A 23,985-nucleotide genomic window follows, 5' to 3' on the forward strand; every position below is an offset into this window, starting at 1 on the left:
GAATAACTTTATACATAAGTCAGTATAGCGTGTGTGCACATAAATTGAGAGGATGAATTCTGGATGTGGAAGTGCTGGGTTAAGGAGTATGCACGTGGAGAGTTCTGGCAGATTTGGATAGCTTGCTTTCCATAGAGATGGTACTGATTTACTCTCCTACCATCAGTGTTCAGGAGTATGTTCCCCCAAACCCTCTTCCACCCTTTCCATCTTTCGTATTCTGGTAAGTGAAAATAGAATCCCAGTATAGACTTTAATGTACACTTTACTTGGTAAGAATAAGGCTGAGCATCTCTTCATATATTTCAAAGTTGTTTCTGTTTCCTTTTCTGTGAATTTTCTGTTCAGTTTCTTTGTCCATTTTTCCCCTTTTGGTTATTGGTCTTTTTCTTAATGATTTGATGGGATTTATATAGTAGGGATATTATCCTTTGTTGGCTCTATGATTTGCAAATATTTTTTTACAAGTGTTCATGTGTCTTTTGAGTTTATTTTTTGTGGTCTTTGTCATTCAGATTTTTTATGCAGTCATATTTATAAGTTTTTATTCAAAGGCTTTTTGGGGATTATGGGTCATGAATATAAAGGAACATTTTGAGCAGTAGGGGCCTCACACTGTAGTCTTGCTACTCAATTTGAGGTGGATTTCGAGTATGTACAATTGTATGGCTCACAGGGTCTACACAAAGGCTGGAAAATAAGGCTCAGAAAATTCATAAGACCAAGGGAACCCAGAGCCAGGATCTTTCACAGGCCTATACCAGGTTAGGGCTGCTGCAGCCAGTATCATCACTGCCATTAGGAGCTGCCCCCACTTTATTTGTCTCACATGTATTGTATCAGTTACATCAGATTCTAAGTTTCAGGTAGAAGAAGCATTTCATTGACCAGGCATTCATGCAAATTATAGACAAATGAAGGTTGAAATCTTATTTATCAACATTTGATGAGGAAACAGAGCTCTGGAGTTACTTTATTTAGAGTTCTTGTTATATTTTCCTTTCTTGTAAAATTTATAACTTTGTTAAAAATGACCTGAAAAAGTTTTATATTTCATTTATTCGACAAATATGAGATACTTGGATGATAGGAGTTTTAACAATGTCTTTAAGTCATAAATGAGTTAATTTCTTCTTTTTTTTAGTTAATTTCTAATACTGCCTCAGAGAGGTCATTTCGGATCTGTCATTACAACATTTTTAGTTTTTTGTAGGAATGGTAATGTGCATTTAGCACAGTTTTATTCAGTATTATTCAGCATCTATGGTTTCTATGGAAACAGACTTAATATTGACCTGGATTCTCTGAGATTTTTTTTCAATGTGCAATTATTTCATATTGAAAGAGCCTCAGATTTTATTATTATTAATCCAGTTTTATTCCACAGTTCTGCTAAAAGCACAGCATATGTGTTCCTACCCTATGCAATAAAAACCATAACATTTATGAGAGAAAAATGAGATTGGGCACAATACTCAAAAACTTCACCCGTGATAAATAAATAAAAATAATAGGAACCTGATGAAAATAGTAGTATAATTTTGCACATGTTAATTGGTTAAAAGATACATAAAAACTGCAATAAATAGGGCACTATACCTTTAAAAAGCCTGAAGTTTGCAGCTTGTGCGTTGTTTTGAAGTAATGGTAGGAAGGTCATGATATGAAATCAGATGGAAAGTTGTCACACCTGATGTGTTTGGGCACTGCTCACAACACACACAGTGCAGCATATGTTGATACTGCATTTGTTGAATTAGAGAAAAATATGTTCTTAAAGTATTTGTTAAAAGAAATAATTTGATGACCGAAGGACTTGCATGCATGCATATAAGCATAACCAATGGACGCAAGATACTGGGGGGTAGGGGAGGCCGGGGGAAGGTCAATGGGGGGAAAAGGAACATTATGTACTACTCTTTGTAATACTTTAAGCAATAAAATAAAATAAAATAAGAATGTCAAAGACATGAAAAAGGACCTGTCAGAAATTAATGTAATCTTGTATCTCAACTATAATGGAAATTTTTTAAATGATTTAAATAAATAAAATTTTGAAGTATTTAAAAAAACAAAAAAGAAATAACTTGAGTAAACTGACTTTTTCAATAATTTCTAATAAACATAATAATGGAGTAATGTTACTAAGCTAGGTTGAGATGATTTTTTTTTTTCGAAATAATTTCTTCAAGTGGTTTTTTAGGTTTCCTAAGTGATAAAATTTTTGTGTTTTTACTTAATATGTCTCCTAAAATGTTATCCATTTGTATTTTAGGTTGCAACAAGGATAGTGTTCGAGCAGGGTGTAAAAAATGTGGTTACCGTAAGTACATTAAAAAATAACACTGTGTGTATGGTGAATCATTATTTCATTGGGCAGTGTGACTTCAGGGCCCTGCGCATACAGTCCTTTAGTCCTGTTATTTAGTGCACATTTGCAGATGATTTAGAAATGTATCGATCAGCACTAAATGAAAACTATTTATGAAACATTTCCTATTTGTTGAACTTACTCTTCTTTATAAAGGTGAAATTAGACCCAGAATTTCTACTCACTGACAAAATTTGGTTTAAATGGTCCATTAATCTTTATTATGATTAATGGAATGGAAAAATAAACTTTAACAAGTGTAATTATATACTCAGAATTTATCATTATGGACTATAAGGAGCTATTTGTCTAGTTAAATGGAGCAATCCCTAAAGCTTTGATAAAGCTATAATAATATTTTCTGTTTTTTTAAGTTGTTTGGAGACCATGCAAATGAGCCTACATTGTTGTTAATGTCATAAATTATTTTTTAACAAAATAAAGGTGATTTAAAAAAAGATTTCCATGCAAGAACACATGATAAAAAAGCAATCTAGTCATTAATATTACTCATCAGAAGGATTTAGAATAAAAGCACACTGGGAGAACCAACTCACATGCCTCCAATCAAAGGTTGGAACCTGGATCAAGGGAAGCTTGCTCAATTAATAAAGTGGGTACTTAAGTACACGTATTCTTCATATAAATAAAAACTTCTGAAGAATGTACTTGCATGTAAAGAATGAGTGCAATGAAATCTTTTCTGTTTAAATTTGTTTATATTTATTTCTATTTTGTTTACTTTCTTCCAATCCTTGCTAATTTCCATGTCTCATTTCTTTATTCAAGACTTAAGAACCTACTATATTTATTGTATTTACTTTAAATCCAGGATACCCAGTCTGTCTACTATCAGTTTATCTACTTGGACTTCTTTTAACTTAAAACCTGTAGGAAAACAATTAAAAAAAAATTTTTTTTTGAAATAGAATATTTGTTGATCTAGTCTCCGCATTGCTATTTTATTTTAGATATTAACAGAAGCATCTGTAGTAATTAGACATTGTTAAAAATATTTTTATTCATTTTCAGAGACAGAGGGAGAGGGAGAAAGAGAGAGATGAGAAACATTGATCTTCTGCTTCCTGCATGCCCCCCTACCGGGGATTGAGCACACAACCTGGGCATGCGCCCTTACTGGGAATCCACCCAGCACCCTGTTGGTGCATGGGATGATGCTCAATCAACTGAACCGCACTGGCCAGGGCAGAATTTTTTTAGAGAAGCCTAGTAAGGAAATAGTGTTGGCAGTATTCCAAGTTGAGTTCTGCTTGGTTTTTCAGATCATTGATTTTAGTAATTAAGTTATTAAACAACTTCTAATTTGTCTGCTGTGGAAAAGTTTAGTAATATTTTCCTCTGGGTTAAACTTACATCTTACAGCTGTTAGAGGTTGAGGGTCTTCTTCATTTACAGATCTTTCTGGTAGAAACTAAATTTTTAAAATTTTCTGTTACATGGAGGCCAGAACCTTTGTATTGCTTATGGAGGTAAGAGGAAGGTTAACAAAACCCTTTGAATGTTTTTAATGGCTGAAAATGTAGATTTTCATCAGTCAGTTACAAAAGAGTATTATCTCTTTTTATTGTTGTGAAAACAGGGGTTTGATTTTATAATTTTTAAAAATGTTAATACTTGATTTAAAAAAATTTCAGCCCTATCTGGGTAGCTCAGTTGGTTGGAGTGTCATCCCATACACACCATGGTTGAAGGTTTGATACCCCGTTAGGGCACATACAAGAAACAACCAATGAATGCATAAATGAGTGGAACAACAAATTATTTGTTTTTCTCTTGCTCTCTTTCCCCTCCCTCTGTTCCTCTCTCTCCCTTCACTCTCTCCCTCCCTCCCTTCTTCTCTCTGTCTCTAAGTTCAATGAAAAAGAAAAATAGAAAAATATTTTGTCAATACTTCAATAATAGTTAATACTGTTTTTAAAACTTTCAAGTTAAGGATGAATGTGCTACTAAATAACATGGATCTCACTTTTTTCATGGCAGAATTTCTTCAGCAACATTAGAAGAATGGTTATTTCTATAATGAGTTTTATTTATTTATTTTTAATTGGCAATTTCTGAAAATTGAAAAGCTACAAGGACACTAGCCTTTGTCCATGGAAGACATTATTTGAGACATGTATTCTATGGACAACGGCTTAGTGTTCTTGTAAACTCTAGCTAAGCATTTGATTACAGAAACAAGAAATAAAAACATACCTGAATACCCTAACATTTTATGTAATTTAAAATCCTAATCTACTGATATATAGTCATGACCTTTTGTCTGTGGATCTGCTAATTGGTGTTACACAGTCTTTTGAGTGCAAATCACGTCTGAAATGCATTTTCCATTTTGTTGTTTCTTCAAAGGTAGAGAAACAATTAATATACTTGTAAAGAAATCTGAGTGCAAAATTCTTCTATCATTAGTTCTCAACTCGGGGTGATAAAGCCTTCCAAAAACCTGGAGTTTTTGGTGTTTTTTTTGTTGTCCATAGGGGTGGGGAGCAATATGACATTTTTAGTATGTAGGGCCCAGGGACTATAAACGACCTGCAATGTGTAGGACATTCCTAAACAATGAAAAATTGCTTGGCCTAAAATACTAATGGTATCCCCTTTGAGAAACAGGCCATTTTTTCATTGTTTTAGTTCCCCCCAGTCCCCATCTTGTACAATCTTCTTGCCAAAGCCTATTTTGAAAACTGCTTTTTAAAAGCAATTCATCTAAATCAACTCTTTCTAAAGAAAAAGTACAGCTTTGTTTCATAGAAATTACCACTCATTATCTTTTCCACACTTACATTTTTTGGCCTGCATGATGTTATATAAGCACATTTTGAAATAGTCAGTAACCAACTCTTAGGGGAGTACAATAGCAGCATATGGAGTAAAATGTATAGGCATGAGCTGAGGTAAAGGTGACAAGGGAAGTACATGCCAGGGGGGAGCAGGAGAGGGCAGCTGCACATCAGTCAAAGAAGCACAGAACTTTTTGAAATTGAGGGCCATTGTCAGGTGTGACAGATAAGATCAGTAAGAAGTGGACTTTGAAATGTTCATTGGATTTGCCAGGTAGGATGCTTGCTGACCTTAGTAAGATTAGCTTAAGTTGATTTGTAGGTTATAGAACAAACTATGTAGATTCAGGCCTGAATGGTGAGGAATAAGAAAAGTGCAGAGAGTTTGTGATGTCTCTGTTTTCCAGAAATTTACATGAGGAAAGTATGGAACTGCCTCAGTGCACGTGGGCTGTTATACAGAACTAGAGGCCCGGTGCACGAAATTCGTGCAGTTGAGGGGGTGTCCCTCAGCCTGGCTTGCTCCCTCTTGCAGTCCAGGAGCCCTCGGGGGATGTCCAACTGACAGCTTAGGCCCGCAAAGGCAGGAGAGGCTCCCACCACTGCCGCTGCGTTAGCCAGCTGTGAGCCTGGCTTCTGGCTGAGTGGCGCTCCCCCTGTGGGAGCACACTTACACCAGGGGGAAGCTCCTGGGTTGAGTGTCTGCCCTCTGGTGGTCAGTGTGCATCATAGTGACCAGTTGTTCCACCTCCGGGCTGAAAGTGGCTCTCCGACATCCCCTGAAGGGTCCCAGATTGCGAGAGGGCACAGGCCAGGCCAAGGGACCCCACTAGTGCACAATCGCCAGGCCAGGGAGGGACGTTGGAGGTTAGCCAGCCGGAGAAGGACCGCAGGAGGGCTCCAGGGCATGTCTGGCCATCTCACTCAGTCCTGATTGGCCAGACCCTACCAGTCAAAGTGTCTGCCCCCTGGTGGTCAATGCATATCATAGCGACTGGTCAACTGATTGTCTGCCCCCTGGTGGTCAGTACACGTCATAGTGAGCAGTTCAGTGGTCTTAGCATATCATTAGCATATTAGCTTTGATTGGTTGAACAGACAACCGGACAATCTGACACTTAGCATATTAGGCTTTTATTAGTATAGGATATCACAGGCAAGGCAGCTTATAAACAAATAAATGTATTGCTCACAGATCCAGAGGCTGCAAGTCCGAGATCAGGGTGCCAACATGGTCTGGTGAAGGCCCTCTCCAAGTCACCAGCTTTTTGTTTTATCCTCACATAGGGGATGGGGCCAAAGATCACTTTGGAGTCCCTTTTATAAGGAAGGCATTGATCCCCTTTATGAAGGTACCACCCAGTGAGGCAGAAACTGTTTTCCCAAGCTAAAAAAATTAACATTTAATATTGGACTGGTATCACATTACATTAAAAAACTTAATTCTATTTACATGTCATTATTAAAACTATGTAGAAAACTAAAAACTGCTTAGAAAATTTTAAAATAAAGGGATGGGGCGAACAGATATTAGGTTGAATCTTGTTGAGATTCAGCTGTTTCACTCATAAAAATTGTTACTTCATATGATTCAACTAATAATAACCAAAAAACACTAGTGGAGCAATTTTAATATCAGACTTTTTAAGCAAGAGTAGTACTAGGAATAAAGAGAGATTCAAGAACAGTCAACCAAGAAGATAAATTAATAATGTTCTTAGATTTGCTTACTAATATAATCTCAAAATATGTGTAGCAAAAGCTTTCACAAGGAGAAATGAATAAATCTATGATAAAGGTACTTAAAAATTTAACTACTTTCAGAAGTTATTAGATAAAAATATAAGGTAGAGAAGATTTGAACGATAAAATAGACATAGAACCCTATTCAACAAATACTGATGTATATTCTTTTAAAATATATAAATGTACAATATGGAAGAACACAAAAGAAATCTCAGCAAATACCAAAGAACTGATATCATACAGACTTCATCTACACTAATAAAAGAGAAAGATGCAAATTAACCATCACTCCATCACTCTGCCACTCCACTACACCCACAAGGCACACCCATCAGCCAATCCGGAGAGAGTATGCAAATCAACCCAACTAAGATGGCAGTGGCCACGGAGCTAGAGCGAACAGGAGGCTTGGGTTGCCCCTGGCAATGGAGGAAGCCAGGCTTCCCACCTGCCCTGCCTGGCCCTCAGCTCTGCTCAAGGCTACAAAGTTTCAATTATAGAAGATAAATAAATCCCAGATACCTGCTTCCAGCTGGCCATGGCCTCTGCTAAAGGAGGCGCTCTGCTCAAGGCTACAAAGTTTCAATTATAGAAGATAAATCCCAGGAAAAAAAAGGAGAAGCTGGGAGCTTGGGTCGCTGGGGGGCGTGGTCAGCCTAAAAACGGCCATCTGCCCCTCACCCAGGCTGGCCAGGCACCCCAGTGGGGACCCCCACCCTGAAGGGGGTGTGGCCAGCCTGAAAATGGCCCTCAGCCCCTCACCCAGGCTGGCCACACCCCCATGGGGTGAGGGTCCTCACTGGAGGGCTTGACCAGCCTGTAAACAGCCCTCAGCCCCTCACCCAGGTTGGCCAGGCACCCCAGCGGGACCCTCCCACCCTGAAGGAGCTGTGGCCAGCCTGCAAACAGCCATCAGCCCCTCACCCAGGCTGGCCAGGCACCCCAGTGGGGACCCCCACCCTGAAGGGGGTGTGGCCAGCTTGAAAATGGCCCTCAACCCCTCACCCAGGCTGGCCAGGCACCCCAGCAGGACCCCACCCTGACCCAGGACACCCTTCAGGGCAAACCAGCTGGCCCCCACCTGTGCACCAGGCCTCAATACTAATAAAAGGGTAATATGCTAACTAGACTGGGAGACCTTCAAGGAGGCCTTCTGGACATTCTGGACAAAGCCATGGTGGCAGGGCCAAGGTAGAGGTGGTTAGAGGCCAATAGTGGAGGGCAGTTGTGGGTGATCAGGCCAGTGGGGGGTGCTGTTGGGGGTGATCAGGCTGGCAGTGGGGGGGGGGGGGAGCAGTTTGGGATGAGCAGACCAGCAAGGAGGCCAGTTAGGGCAAGCAGGCCGTCAGTGGGGGTCAGTTGGGGGTGATCAGGACTGCGGGGGGGGGGCAGTTTAGAGTGAGCAGGCCAGCAGGGGGGCAGTTGGGGGTGAGCAGGACAGTGGGGAGGGAAGGTGGGGGCGAGTAGACCAGCAGGGGGCAGTTGGGGGCAAGCAGACCGACAGGGGGTGCAGTTGGGGGTGACCACACTGGCACGGGGGTTAGTTGGGGGTGAGCAGGCTGGCGGGGGGGGCATTTGGGGGCAAGCAGGCCAGCAGCGGGGGGCAGTTGGGGCCAAGCAGGCCAGCAGGCAGAATGGTTAGGGGCAGTCAGGCAGGCAGGTAGGTGAGCGGTTAGGAGCCAGCAGTCCCAGATTTCGAGAGGGATGTCCGACTGCTGGTTTAGGCCTGATCCCTTTAAACCGGCAGTAGGACATCCTTCAAGGGGTCCCAGATTGGAGAGGGTGCAGGCTGGGCTGAGGGACACCCTCTTCCCCCCCTCACCCCCCCCAGAACAAATTTCGTGCACCGGGCCACTAGTTAAATATAAAATCCTAATATGAGAGTATTTTCTTATAATCCTATATAATAAAAGCCTAATATGCTCACTGTCTGATTGTTGTTTGACCAGTCGCTATGACGTGCACTGACCACCAGGGGGCAGACGTTCCGACCAGTAGTTTAGTTTGCTGCTGGGGTCCGGCTGATCAGGACTGGGCGAGAAGGGCCAGACACACCCAATCCCGCAGTCCCTCCCTGGCCAGCCAATCTCCCGTGGCCCCTCCCTGGCCTCTAAAATATTTCTTCTAATTAATTTCCTTTCAATATGCACGAATCCATGCACCAGGCCTCTAGTCTTCTATATATATAAAAGCCTAAGTGACTGTTATGGCAGAACGACTGGAACGGCCACTCACTATGACACTCACTGAGCAGGCAGGCAGGCGAGCGGTTAGGAGCAAGCAGGCAAGCAGGTGAGCAGTTAGAGGCAAGCAGTACCGTATTGCGAGAGGGATGTCCGACTGCCGTATGTTCGACTGCAGGGATTGGGCCTAAAGTGGCAGTTGGACATCCCCCAAGGGGTCCCGGATGGCGAGAGGGTTCAAGCCGGGCTGAGGGCCACACTCCCCCAACCCCCCTGCATGAATTTCGTGCATCGGGCCTCTAGTATTACATAAAATGGAAAACTATAGTAATTCAGTACCCAAAAATAATGATTATTGAATTAGAAGCCCTGATGAAGAAAGGAAAAGTTCTTTTTCTTAGCATTACATTCAGGGAAAGCAAACCACCACCCACTAGTAAACGTTAAAGCTAAACATTATATTATTAAAATTGCAGCTTGTTGCTCACCAGGAGACAACCAACAATAATTATGTAACGTATCATTTTGTCATTCATGTTTTTTCCTTTTACTTAGCTGGTCACCTGACTTTTGAATGCCGCAATTTCCTCCGAGTAGACCCCAAGAGGGACATAGTCTTGGATGTGAGCAGCACAAGCAGTGAAGAGAGTGATGAAGAGAATGAGGAACTGAATAAATTGCAGGCACTACAAGAAAAAAGTAAGTGATGCCTTTTTTCTCTTCATTCTTTACAAATGTTTGGAAATGTGTGTATTGTGTCATGCTTATCTATTGTTCTATTGAGTTTATCACTAAGATATCTTTCCTGTTTTATGTAAGAGATACTGCATAGGTAAGGAAATAGGCTTTGAATGTTGTAAATAATTCTCCCAAAATCAAACAGCTCATCAGTTGCAGAACCAGGAGGCAAGTCTGTTTTTGATTCTAGAACCCAGATTTTATTGTTATTGATGTTGTTCCATCACCCTAGCATGAGTCAGTGGGACAGAGCGTCTGATTTAAGACTTGGTTTCTGGCCCTATTGGGCCATTTTTTAGCACGTGACTTTCAGCAAGTCAGTTAACCGCTCTGAACCTCAAGTTCCTTGTGGAAAGCACAAAAGATTGGGTTATCAAATCGCACTTTTTCAAATCAGTGATTTTAGCCAACATCAAGCTTTGCTAATGATGGAAGTATATAAATGACCCTGAGGCAGGGGCGAAGCAGCCAGAGCTCTGGGCTGGCCAAATCAGCTCCCAGGTATTTATTTCTACTTCAGAACCCACTCTAGCTGGGATTAACATAAGACGTTTCTAAGTACTTACACAAAAGGAAGTCATTTTATCATGAAACACCTGCATTTTTCAGGGAACCAGGCCCTCTAAATCCATAGGTTCCAGGATTATTAATCATAAGCAATCCTAGCAAAGCCAGTGCATCCTGCTATAAGCAGTCTGTAAATAAGGATTCTCTTGCCAACAGCTTGAGCATGGACTTCTAGCTTCCAGACTGTGAGAAAATAAGTTTCTGTTATTTAAGTCACTCCCTTCTTCCTAAAAGGGTTCTCTTGCTAGCAAGTACCATTCATTTGTTCCCAGAAGGTCTGTAATTAGCATGTGTGTAAAGAAATTTCTTTCCTGGAGGCATCCTCTTCTTCCCCCTCAAAGAGAAGAGAGATTACAGACCTACTGTTTAAGCATTTCTCTCCCATCTATAAAATGGCCTCTCCTTGCAGTGAGGTTTTTAGAAATAAAATGTATGTGAAAATGCTTTGTGAACTACAGTAGCAAAATGCAATTTATTTGAATATGGATTTAGGCATGGGATAAGAGAAATACAAAAAGTTAAGCTCGTTTTAGATCACCAAATAACAATAAGCACTTTAAAAATTTTTCAGCTTTCCATATTATAGCCAATGAAAGTAACTGAAGAGATCAAAAGCGCCGGGGTAGTGGAGCAAGTGAGAAGGCAACGAGGGCAAATGAGAGGGACATTACATAGGAGTATGTACAGCTGCAGGGTAAAGACAGCCCTTGAATGCACACGCTTAAATTTGTTCCCTACTGTAGCATCACTGAAATGACAGTAAAAGAATTTTTTTTAAAAGACATAAATCGACAAGGGCAAAGAAAATGGGATAGGAAGCAGTAGTAACAAAATTTTGCTGAAAAGCAGGTGTATTAGTGTTGACAGACTGTATACTTGAGAAAGATATATCCTTAACAGTGTGGAAAGCTGAAAAGTAACCTGACACACACTCCAAATCCCTCCAAAGACTTGCTAATGAGGTACCTTTGTAACTGAGGAATTATATAAGGCTAAAAACAGGGTTGGTAAAAAGCTGAAGCAGTTAGATACTCAGTTCCCTTCCCTGCTCTGTGAAGCTGCATGGCTTGCTTTCCTCCATCACCTCACAGACTATTCTAGGGCCGTTTTCTAGACAGCATAAGACAAAGGGTCCTTAAACAGGGGTAGCCTAAACACAGAGGGAAACATAAGCTAAGCATAGGTACTGAGTGGTGAGAACCTTTCAGCCATCTTCACCTGTTTGGTTCCCAGATATACTAGTATATCACCTAAGTGTAAGATTTGAAGATTCTTCCCTGGGAACTCTGCCTACTCTAAGGGGAAAGTAATAAAGATACTGACATCTAGGATTCTTCAAGGATGTGGTCCGAGCCAGATTCCCAGGAAATCCAGGTTTCCAAGCTTTGCTTGCTGAAAGCTTCCACTCAGCTTTTTAGACAACCCAGGAGCACTACATTTCTGAGGAAAGACTCCAGCATAAAATAAAAATACCAAATCCAACAAACAAAAACATCAACTTGAAGAATCCAGTCTGTGAAGGGATAAGAAAACCTGAGAAATAATTAATATCCAGTTTCATGGACAAAAACAACAAAAGAACTTTTAGAAATTAAAAAAGAAGCAGGCATAAAATGTGATAAAGCAGAAAGATAAAGATGATGTAATCTTAGAAAGAGCAAAATGAGAAAAAAAATAAGACAACTGAAGGATATGTCTAGGAAATACTTTATTCAATGAGTCCCAGAAAGAGAAAACAAAAAATATTTATAAGAACTGAAGGACATTAGTTTTCAGATGAAAAGATTCAGTAAGTACCAAACACAGTATTAAAAATAGACCCATACAGAGACACACCATTGTGAAACTTATACCATAGGAAACAAGGAGAATATAACAAACTTTTTGGAGCCAGGGCCAAAACAGGTGATAGGTAAAGGATCAGGAGTCAGAATAGCTTTGTACTTCTCTAAAGCAATACTTGTAAGCTGTTATCTGTCAAAATAAGGGAGTAGACCCCAAAAAAGGAAGACATGGAACAAGGGAAACAGAAGAGAGAGGAAGGGAATGCCTGGGATGTTGGAACAGGGAGATCCCAGACACAGAGCAGCCAAATCACCTTGGAACGGAACAGAAGTTTCTAGGAGAGAGAGCTTAAGCTTGTCCATTCCACAAGGGCAGTTTCTACCCCATCCATTTACACCAAGCATGTCAAACTTGCAGCCCTCGGACCCCATGCCTAGTTTATTTGGCCCGTGTTAGCCTTCAAGTTTGACATGCTTGATCTACACTGCCCTATTTTTTAAAAAAATAAATGCATAAAATTTTAGAATTAAGAAGGATCTTAGAGAACACATAGTTTAAACACCTAGTTTTAAAGAAAAATAAATTAAGAACAAGTAACTTCGCCAAATCACTAACTGGTCACAGTAAAGCCAGAATCATGGTCCAGGTTTCCTGATACTCTTTTCATTTTAACATGCTGCTCTCCAAACTTAATGATCATCTAGGCCAGGGGTCCTCAAACTTTTTAAACAGGGGGCCAGTTCACTGTCCCTCAGACCGTTGGAGGGCCGGACTATAGTTTAAAAAAAAACTATGAACAAATTCCTATGCACACTGCACATATCTTATTTTGAAGTTAAAAACCAAAACGGGAACAAATACAATATTTGTATTTGCATGTGGCCCGCGGGCCGTAGTTTGAGGACCCCTGATCTAGGCTCTTGCTTCTTGACCATTTTTTCCCTCATCACATCAGTCTGGAAGGATAAAGAACATAAATAGTGGGGTGGTTTACTCTAGAGGTGATTGTTTAATCAGTAGACCTGGGACAAATCCACCCTCGGAGGAAGGGGAAGGGATTAACATACTACCTCCAGGACAAGAAGTAGTTGGTAAACTTTCCTTATTAGAATCAGCTTTCCTCCAACCTCACATTGAGAATGATGGACTCCATCTAGTTTTTTTTTTATCCTTCTAAGATGCCTGTCCATGGTTGGTTAAAGGCTCAGAACTTGTTTCCAAGTGTCGTGACTTCCGCTCAGAACAGTGCTCATTTCAGTATATCATGCACATTCCAATAATAAAGTATTATAAAAAGGATCCATATTTATTTCATGGTCACCTATTATTACCCAGTGACCCAACCCTACCCAAATAAACAATAGGTTGGTTCCTGAGTACACGGAGGAAGAGGGTGTACAGATCGTGGTGCTTAGTTCCATTGATAACTTTCTGATATGGCTCAGATCTCTAAAGGGGTGAGGATGAAACACTGACTTGTTGAGTGTGAGTGCTCATCCCACATCACCCTTCCTTTGGTCCTTGGAGGTAGAGAGCCCTTGTACCAGCTATCTTGAATATGGTAAGGTTTCTGTGTGTTTGTTTGTTTTAATAACAATAGAAATAGTGAACCAGGAGAAAGCAAAGAATTCTTAGTGTACTTAGTTGTTCTGCTTTTATGAAATAGTCATGAAAGGGAATAGAGAGAGAAATGTCAGCTAAAAAACAGACTCAGAACTTATTTTTATGTAAGTTCTATTTTCTATTTTGCCTCTATAGATATATAATAGAGGCTTGATGCACGAAATTTGTGCAAGAGGCTTGGCCCTCGCAGCCCCGGCTTCTTCCGGAAGGTCATCTGGCTGTCCAGTCTAATTAGCATATTAAACTTTTATTATTGTTGATATTTGCTTCTATTATAGTGCATATTTTCCAATGCATTTAATATCTTAATATCTTTCTTTTAAAACAAATATAATTCTAAATGACAAATATAATTTTTGATGCAATTAAAGAATGTGAGAGGAGGACTTAGCATGGACATGAACAAGCATTGTTACCTATTATATAATAACAACCTGAGACCTGTGCCCCCATAGAAAATTATATTACTGGTGTTATGAACAGGGAAAGCTCAACCAATATATAGCAAGGATCAAAGTGTGAGCATGCTTGTTGTCTAGTAGCACTACAGTTCTTCAGGAAGCTTGTGAAAACTTTACACTGTGCTTTGAACTTCCTGAAGAAACTTTGGGATTGTATATGGTAGAAATATCTAAAAACCTATTTATGTTACAGTATATATAAAGTCAAGGTAAAAGAATTTCAGTATTTACAAAGGATCCAAGAAATTCAAGTGTATGGATTTTCCATACTCTGTTTAATCTAGTGTTATTTAATATTAATCAGCAGTTTGCCTGGTATTAAGAAATAGTTCTCTCATATTTCATCCCTTCATATTTTTTATATTCTTTTGTTTAGTACAGAAAAGTAATGTATTTTAACAAATTTTGGTTTGGGGGCCTTTTTTGGTTTGGTTTGTTTGTTTAAGAGAGTTTTATGTTAAATTTATACTTGATTTTATTTAAAGATGGTTGACACTGAAAACTACATAAGTATTTGCATTTTGCCATAATTGTCTCTCTCCTTTTCCTGCTGAAATCAGATTCAGATGAATGACTTACAACGGTGGCTTCAAGCTTTGTAAAGATAGAGCTTAAATGAATTCACACAATAATTGGAGTAAAGCCTATATTTGGTTCAGCTCTAAAATATATTTGTTAAGTAGTTGGAAGATACAAGAGGGAATGAGAAATTTAGATTAATGGGTCTAGGTTTGGAACTGCCTACTCAGGTATTTAAAAGTAGCTGGTGACGGATATACAAACAAAGATCTAGTAGCTGAGCCAGCTTGTGCTACTAGGATGGATCTTCCATTCTATCCCAAATATATGTGTAAGCACTAGATCCTAACCTCTGACTCCTGTATGTTACATAAGAGAACCCCACTGTTGTTGGTCATTACAAAATTTAAGTGGTAAAGTACACAGGATCTTCTTGCCTTCTATTTTGTATTCCAAAGGTTGGTTGATAATTTTCTAAGAAATTATTATTATGCAAAACCTTAAATTTTTCCCCCTGCTACGCTTGTGTACATTTTGACATTCTGTCTCAGAAAGAACCTCAATAAATAGATGTGGAATAGTTTTAAGAGTGGTAGTACAGAAACACTGAATTCTCTAAAATAAACTTTTGTCTTCAGTGCTTGGATTCTCATATCCTACTGTCAGTACTGGTTGTTCCTAAGGGTAGATGGTTCTGTATAAGTACTTATTGAATTCTAGGATTGTTTTGTTTCTATTAGAACTAATTTCTCTATATAATCTAGTCAATGGGCTAGTTATCCATCATTCCTAAGTGGATGAGGTAATTATTCCCATACCAATTGTTTTATTTGCTTAGTTACTCAACCTTTTTTTGGGGGGAAGTGTTGGGGCATTTTTACAATTAATCATTCCGAACTTATTGTAACTACAAAAAAAAAAGACAGCTATTCAAGAAACAGCTAAAGTGACTATTAAATGTCAGATCAAGCAGATTTCAAAAAAAGAATATTACTATGGATAAAGATAGTTTTTTTCCCTAATGATAAAAGGCTTAGTTAATCAAGAAAACATAAAAATACTGTTTATGCACCTAATAGCAAAATTTAAAATATATGAAGCAAACCACTGATAGAATTCCCAGGGAAAATTTTTGTGGGTACACAAATCCACAATTATAGTTGGAGATTTCAACACACCTTTCTCAATAATTGATGGAACAAGTAGACATTAAATCAGAAAATATATAGAAGACAAATAACACTGTCAACCAGCTTGACCTGTTTAACCTTTACCAAGCAACAGCAGAATATCCTTTTTTTTGTAAGTGCATGCAGAACATCTACCAAGGTGGACCTTATTCTGTGCTATAAATCAAGTATCAATAATTTTAAACAATTCAAGTTATGCAAAGCATATTCTCTAACCACAAGAAAATTAAATTAGAAATCAATAACAGATAGCTTCCTGGAAATTTTCCAAATATTTGTAATTTAATATGCTTCTAAATAACCCACAGGTCAAAGCAAAAATGCAAAAGGAAATCCTCTATAATAAAAGCCTAGGTGGCATCATGCCCTCATGTGACACCCTTGCATGATGTTGCCACAAGATGGCTGCCACAAAATGGCCACATGCACAGCGGAGGCAGGGCCCAGCAGCCGCTCCACGTGGTGAGGCCTGGGGTCCCACGGCTCTGCGCAGTGCGGAGGAGGCTGGTCCCAGAGTCTCTGCCACCTCGCGCGGAGGTGGAGGGTCCCAGCAGAGGAGGCGGGTCGCGGCAGGGGAGGGCAGTTGTGGGCCATCAGGCTGGCAGGGGAGGGCAGCTGGGGGCAATCGGGCCGGCAGGGGAGGGCTGTTGGGGGCGATCAGTTCCTGGCAGGGGAAGGCAGTTGGGGGCCATTGGGTCAGTGGGGGGCGGGGGGTGCAATTGGGAGCAATCAGGCCAGCAGGGGAGCAGTTAGTCGTCAATCAGGCTGGCAGGGGAGCGGTTAGGGGGCAATCAGGCCGGCAGGCAGGAGCGGTTAAAGGTAATCAGGCAGGCAGGCAGGTGAGCAGTTAGGAGCCAGCAGTCCCGGATTGTGAGAGGGATGTCCAACTGCCAACCCCTGAGGGGTTTTCTGAGGGGTCCCAGATTGGAGAGGGTGCAGGCTGGGTTGAGGGATATCCCTCCCTCCACGTGCACGAATTTCATGCACCGGACCTCTAGTTAGAAAATATTTTGAAATTAATGAAAATATAAATACAATATACAATTTATGGGATGCCCCTAAAGCTGTACTTAGAGGCACATTTTAGCAGTAATTCCCTCTGATAGAAAAGAAGAAAAGCCCTCAAAGTTATGACTTTCAGCTTCTACTGTAATGCACAAGAAAAGAAGAGTCAATGGAACCCAGAAACAGGCAGAGGAAATGAAATAGGAGAGATAATATAAGGAAATGGAAAGTAGAAAAACAGTAGAGAAAATCAGTGAATTAAAAAGCTGGTTCTTTAAGAAGATTTGTAAAATTGAAAAATTGTTCTCCAAACAGATCAGATTAAAAAAAGTCATATGCCCAACTGGCGTGGCTCAGTGGTTAAGCGTCAACCTATGAACCAGGAGGTCACAGTTTGATTCCTGGTCAGGGCACATACCAGCATTGCAGGCTAGGTCCCCAATGGGGACGTGCAGGAGGCAGCCAATCAAAGATTCCCTTTCATCATTGATGTTTCTATCTCTCCCTTTCTCTTCCTCTCTGAAATCAATAAAAATATATTTTTAAAAAGTCATAAATTACAAATATCAGTAATTAAAGGAATGACAATAGTACAGATTATACAGATACTGAGGGAGTTTTAATAAGTAAATTCAACAACTTAGGTAAAATGGACATGTGAAAGATACAAAGCACCAAAACTTTCAAAAGAAAAGAAACTGAGCGGCTGCGTTTATTAAAGTAGTTAAATGTTCAGTGTTAGGACTTTCAGCAAAGAAATCCCAGCTGCTTTCATGAATTTACCAAACATTTAAAGGAAAAATAATACAATTTTTACGTCAAATATTTTAAAAATTAAAGAGAAGGGAATACTTTCTAAATCAGTTTTTAAGACAAGCATTACCCTGATAGCAAACCCAGATAAAGGCACTACAAGAAAAGTAGACTCTCATAAATATAGACACACAGAATTTTAAGCAATTAAAATAATTTTAACAAATTGAATTCAACAATATGTAAAAATAATGTTACGACCAAGTATAGTGTATCCCAGGAATATGAGATTTAGTCACATAAAAATCAGTCAATGTAATTTGCCATTTTTAACAGGCAGAAAAAAGAACAATTATATGATAATTACAATATTTTCAGAAATTATTTGAGGAAGTCCATTGTACATTTCTGATAAAAATAATTCTTAGCAAACTAGGGAATTTCATCATCCTAATAAAGAATGTCTTTTAAAAAAACTGAAAGATTATATCATACTTAATGATAAAAGACTGAATGTTTCCATAATATAAGGAACAAACCAAAGATATCACTCCTACCACTTCTATTCAACATTGTAGTGGAAATTCTAGCCATGCAATAAGGAGATACATACATGAATTTTTCTTGCTGATATTTTCTTAAGAATGTTTGCATTTATATTCATGGGGTACGTTGGTCTGTAGTTTTCTTATTATATGCTATTTTAGTCTGATTATGGTATCAGAGTAACATTTGTTTCTTAAAATAGTAAGAAGAGTTTTCTTCTCTTTTATATTTTGGATAAGATTGTGTAAAATTGGTGTTATTTCTTTTTTAAATGTTTGGTAGACTTCTTTAGTGAAGTTATCTAAGCCTGGAGATTTCCTTTTTGGGAGTTTTTTGTTACAATTTCAAGTTTCTTAATAGTTAAAGGGTTATTGAAATGACCTACTTCATCTTAGACTAGTGGCAATTTGTGTCTTTTTTAAAAGGAGTTTATTTTGTCTAAGTTGTCAAATTTATGTTTATGGAGTTGTTAACAGTATTCACTTATGCTTTTGGTTTCTGTAGTGTCTAGTGATGTCCCCTGTTTTATTCCTGATATTGGTAATTTGTGTCTTCTCATTTTTCCTTGTTTTTAATTCCTGTTCTTTATTATTTTCTTCTACTGGCTTTGGGTTTATTTAGTTTTTCCCCCTAGGTTTTTGAGATGGAAACTTAGAATATCAATTTGAGACTTTTCTCCTTTTCTTTTGTAAGCATTTAGTGGTATAACTTTCCCTCTCAGCACTGGATTGCACAAATTTTGATATATTTCCATTTAATTTGGTTCAATGTATTTTCTTGAGATTTTCTCTTTGCCCAATGGATTATGTATGTTCTTTTGTTTCCAAGTATTTGGAGATTTTCCTGTTATCTTTGTTACTGATTTCTCATTTGAATCCACTGTGCAAGACATACTCTGTGTGATTTCAGTTCCTGTAAGTTTGGTGAGGCTTGCTTTGTGGCCCAGGATGTATTCTGTCTTGGTCTATTTTCTGTAGGCACTTGGGAAAAAATGTGTATTTTACTCTTGCCAGGTGGAATGTTTTTTAAAAGTGGTTTAGATTCTGTTGATGGATGGTGTTGTTGAGTTCTTCTCTATCTTTGACTTTTTGTAGAGTTCCTATCAATTGTTGAGACAGGGGTGTTGAAGTCTCTAAATACCAATGTGGATTTCTCTGTTTCTCCTTTCAAGTCTATCAGATTTGCTTCATGTATTTTTCAGCTCTGTTGTTTGGCGCCTACACATTTAGAATTGCTTATAGGTGAGTTGAAACTTTTATCATTATGTAATGTCTCTCTCTCACACTGGTGATTTTCTTTGCTCTGAAGTCAATTTTTATCTGATATTAATATAACCACTTTAGCTTTCCTTTGGGAATGTTTGTGTGGCATATACATTCCTATTCTTTCACTTTCAATGTACTTATGTTATCTATACTAATAAAAGGGTACTATGCTAATTGGACCAGACGTCCTTCCAGACAAAGCCGCAACAGCTGCTGCTGAGAGGGCCAGGTTGAGGCTCAGGCAACCTCAGCGGCCGGCAGTGGCAACAGCAGCGGCGTCATGGGGGTGTCACCTTTCCCTGATCGGTCCAGTTGCCTCCCACAGAGGGAGGTCAGAGGCAGCAGCAGTGAGAGGGTGATGGGGGCAGTGCCTTCCCCTGATCGGCCGGTTGAAGGGGCAGGCAGGGCTGAGGGACCCACCCTCCCAGTGCACAAATTTTTGTGCACCGGGCCTCTAGTTATATATAAAAGACTAGTATGCTAAGTGTCCATCCAGGTAATGATATCACCTAGCAACACCCGGCTTCCTCTCCCTAGTGACAGCTAGCTTCCTTGCAGTTTCTTCAGCCCAGGAGCAAAACTTGCTTTATAGCCAGGTGCAAACATTTCACACTGTAACCAAATATCTGTGAAGCATTTTCACGTGCCTCATCTCATTTGATCCTCATAGAAGTCCTGGAGTAGGTAGACAGGAGACTCAGTGGAATCCTATTTTCTTCTCATTAGCCAGAAAATGGAGACTTAGAAAGTTTAGAAACTTGACCTGACTGAAAAGAAGTAAGAAATGGTGGACCTTGAAAATGACTTCAGGTTTTCTCACAGCACAGAATTTTGTCAAACACAAACACTGCTGCAGTTAAATATTTTACCCTTTGTTCTCCCTGCGTGATCTATAATAATAATCTTTGTGTTGATATTTACTGCTACGTTGCTGAAAATTACCTGAAAGAGAAGTTGGGGTGCTTCACTGGGCTGAAGAAAGTTTAGCTACATCAGAAAGCAGGTCTAATTAAGCAAGTTTATTCTATATCTATAAAAGGCTAAGTTGACTCATGCATGCTCAATATATATAAAGCTCTCGCTGGTGCCAGTCGCATGCATGTGTTTCCATCTGTGATTGTCGATCATGAATTTGGTTGACACTTCTATTATAGAGAAAGGGTGAATAGCAATATTAAAATATTTCTTCTAATTAATTTACTTTCAATGTGCACGAATTTCGTGCACCAGGCCACTAATGTTATTATAATTGTAGGTGAAAGTCTTATAGATGTTATGCATATGGGTCATATTTTTCAATCCACTCTGTCAATTTCTTTTAATTGGTATCCTTTTTAAAAGTTAATGTAATTATTTTTATGTTAGGGATAATTGTCATTATTTGTTCTCTCTGTTTTGCATTTTTTGTTTTATTTTCCCTGTCTTCCTGAGGGTTACCTGAACATTTTTTTAGAATTATCTATAATTCTATATATAATTCTATATATTATGTAATTCTATATAATTATCTATAATTATCTATAATTCTAAAAAAATTTGGTTTGATTTATCTAGTGTCACTTGAACACTTATAGAATTCCATGTTGATTCATCTAGTGTCCTTGAATATATCATGGTGTTTTTAAATTTTTCTGTGGTATTTTGTATAGTATTTTTAGTGGTTACTCCAGGTATTGGATATACATAATTTATCAGTCTACTTGTATTGTCACTTTACCAGTTTAAGTAAAATGTGGAAACCTTACCTTCCTTTCTTTCCCTATACCCTCTCCTAACAGTATGTATTCTCTCCTTCTAGAACATCAGTGGCATAAATATTAAGTCTATTGTTATTGTCCCATGATCCTAGGATCCCACAATCCCAATTTTGTTTGTAAAAGAAAATTTTAATACTATACTTGATTGTATCATTTTGTTTTTTAAGGCCTGGAATGGTGCCCATCAAAAATTGATTTGCTATAGGAATTAATGTTAAAATACTTTTACTCAATATACTTAATAGTATTTGAAATTTTTATTAAAAGCATATAATAAAAATAATGCAGGCATGATAAGCAAAATAAGTCAGAGAGAGAAATACAAATACAGTATAATCTCACTTGTATGTGTGATATAAAGAAAAAAAGCTAAAGTCATAGATACAGAGAACAGATTGATGATTGCCAGAGGCAGTGCTGGGGGTGGGGGCAAAATAGGTGAAGGAGGTCAAAAGGTACAATTTTGCAGTTATAGAATAAGTAAATCATGGGGATGTAATATACAGCACAGTGACTCTAGTTTATTACTGTATGGTACATTTGAGAATTGGTAAGGGATTAGATCTTAAATGTTTTCATCAAAAGAAAAACAATATTTTTGTAATTATATATGGTGACAGATGTAAGCTAGATTTATTGTGGTGATTGATTTGCAATATATTAAATTATTGAATCAGTATGTTGTACACCTGAAGGTAATATAGTGTTATGTCAATTATACTTCAATTTAAAAAATTTAAGAAAGGGGAAATTGTTACAAGAAAAGTGCAATATCCTAACGAGTGAAATCATCAACCAACAACCAAAATTTAAAAATGTGTACATACTATATTATTTGGACCCATAGTGACCTGATTCTTTCCCCTCAACACACAGGAATAAATGAAGAAGAGGAGAAGAAAAAAGAAAAAAGCAAAGAGAAAATCAAGTTGAAAAAAAAAAGGAAAAGGTATTTTTTAACATCATTTTTTTAAAGTAGGACTGTGAATCCAGGATGGATTACAATTTTTTTTCCTGTATAGTCCAGTTTATTTAACATTTTTTTCTTAGTAGAAGTTAGATACTCAATTGTCTTAGTGAAATATTAAAAGTCATTCATTTCAGCAATCAAAAATAAAGTCAGCACTTAGCCACCTTAAATATTCTTCTTGGAGCAAATCAAGATATAAATAAGGAACACCCCTCCCCTTCTTTTATATATTATAGAATTTTGAGTTTTAGAACATCAGCTAATCTTTTAAAGGAATATAAGTCTAACTTCTTCACATATATATTTTCTCCTCATTTGTATGAGATGGGAGCTTAAATATTTGTATTTTCAAAATACTCACTTGTCATGCTAAAAATTCCTTCAAGTCTTTCAAAACCTTCATCAGCCACCTATGAATTTTTACAGCAATTTTTTAACAATTAACTGGTTAAAGAAATAGATTAAAAGAATTAAGTGGCAACTTTTTCCATGGTTAATGAGTACAGTTTCATTTATACTAGAACAAAGATATGCCTACAGACATTTTTTAAAGCACTCGGCAATAATAATTTGGCTTTGACAGCAGATTCTGCAAATCAGGTGTTGTCATTTTGTAGTTTTTATAGAGCATTTAATATATACATTTTAACACCTCAGCTATTTTATAAATTGGAATAATTATTAGGAGTTAAAATAATATTTAATATAAAAACTAATAGGAAGATAGACCTCAAGTGTATTGTGTAGTCTGACTAGTATATTGTTGAATTATTGCATTGTCACAGCAATGTGGTTTGCTTATAGGGAAAGTTAGATTATTTTCTTCCAAATCTAATAAACTTGTTTTATTGTAACAGATTATTTATTCAGGCTTTTCTATCTTGGGCCTCACAAACCTCAGACAGAGCTAAAATCATATGAACTTTTCTAGGTACCCTTAGCAGAGATAATGCCACCCAATAGAGTTGCTGTACCAAGAAGGGGGACATCGGTAATAGTGTCAACAATAAAATAAAATAAAATAATAAAATAAATAAATACATAAAATAAAATAAATAAAATGAGATTCCAGAACAAAAAAGACAAAACCTGTGCAGGTGGAGAAGAAGCTCTCAGCAGAATCCAAAGGCCCGAAGCAGGCTCTTTAAAACAGGAACACAGGGAAGAGTTGAGAATGATAGAGTTGAAGAGGAAATAAGAGAATGCATGTAAATAAGCTCAGGAAATGGCCAGAAGTCTTAAGTAAGTAAACAAGGAGGAGAAAGGAATACAACCTCACAGAACCAGGGGAACTTCTGGTCCCTAACCAAGGCAGGCAGTCAGGGAGTTCACACAAGTCAATCTGCAGAAACAGCCTTGTAGTCTCATGTGTTTACTTTTCTCCTCTTTGAATCTCTGGAGTTTTTTTTAGTTTGGGTTTTAGCTTCTAATGTCTAGATCCCTGAACTGTCTCTTGAGATGCCTATTTTAAATTGATGCAGTTCCTGTATAGTCATACATATTTGGGGTTTGGGTAAGGGTAGGTTGTTGCACACTTCATAGAAGGTCTTAAGAGATGGCTTCTCCACTTTTTGTTTTCTTTTTATTTTTTAATATTAGAGGAAGGACTTCTATAGTTTTTCCCCCCAATTTAGTATTACAGTAATATTAGAAAAATAAAGTATAATAATAAGTCATTATAATTAATTTATATAGAATATTCATT

At 38.1% G+C, this 23,985-nt stretch overlaps 1 protein-coding gene across 1 annotated transcript in view; it reads left to right on the forward strand.

Annotated features, from left to right (window-relative positions):
- SREK1IP1 (SREK1 interacting protein 1) overlaps window positions 1-23,985 on the forward strand; it is a 37,750-nt gene that overhangs the window by 5,462 nt on the left and 8,303 nt on the right. Inside the window, exons 2-4 of the mRNA XM_059694534.1 lie at window positions 2,276-2,323; window positions 9,657-9,800; window positions 22,187-22,259. Of these exons, the coding sequence (XP_059550517.1) occupies window positions 2,276-2,323; window positions 9,657-9,800; window positions 22,187-22,259 (265 nt within the window). The remainder of the gene's footprint in view (window positions 1-2,275; window positions 2,324-9,656; window positions 9,801-22,186; window positions 22,260-23,985) is intronic.

This window comes from Myotis daubentonii, chromosome 4 (assembly GCF_963259705.1).
Source record: "Myotis daubentonii chromosome 4, mMyoDau2.1, whole genome shotgun sequence".
NCBI classification, from domain to species: Eukaryota; Metazoa; Chordata; class Mammalia; order Chiroptera; family Vespertilionidae; genus Myotis; species Myotis daubentonii.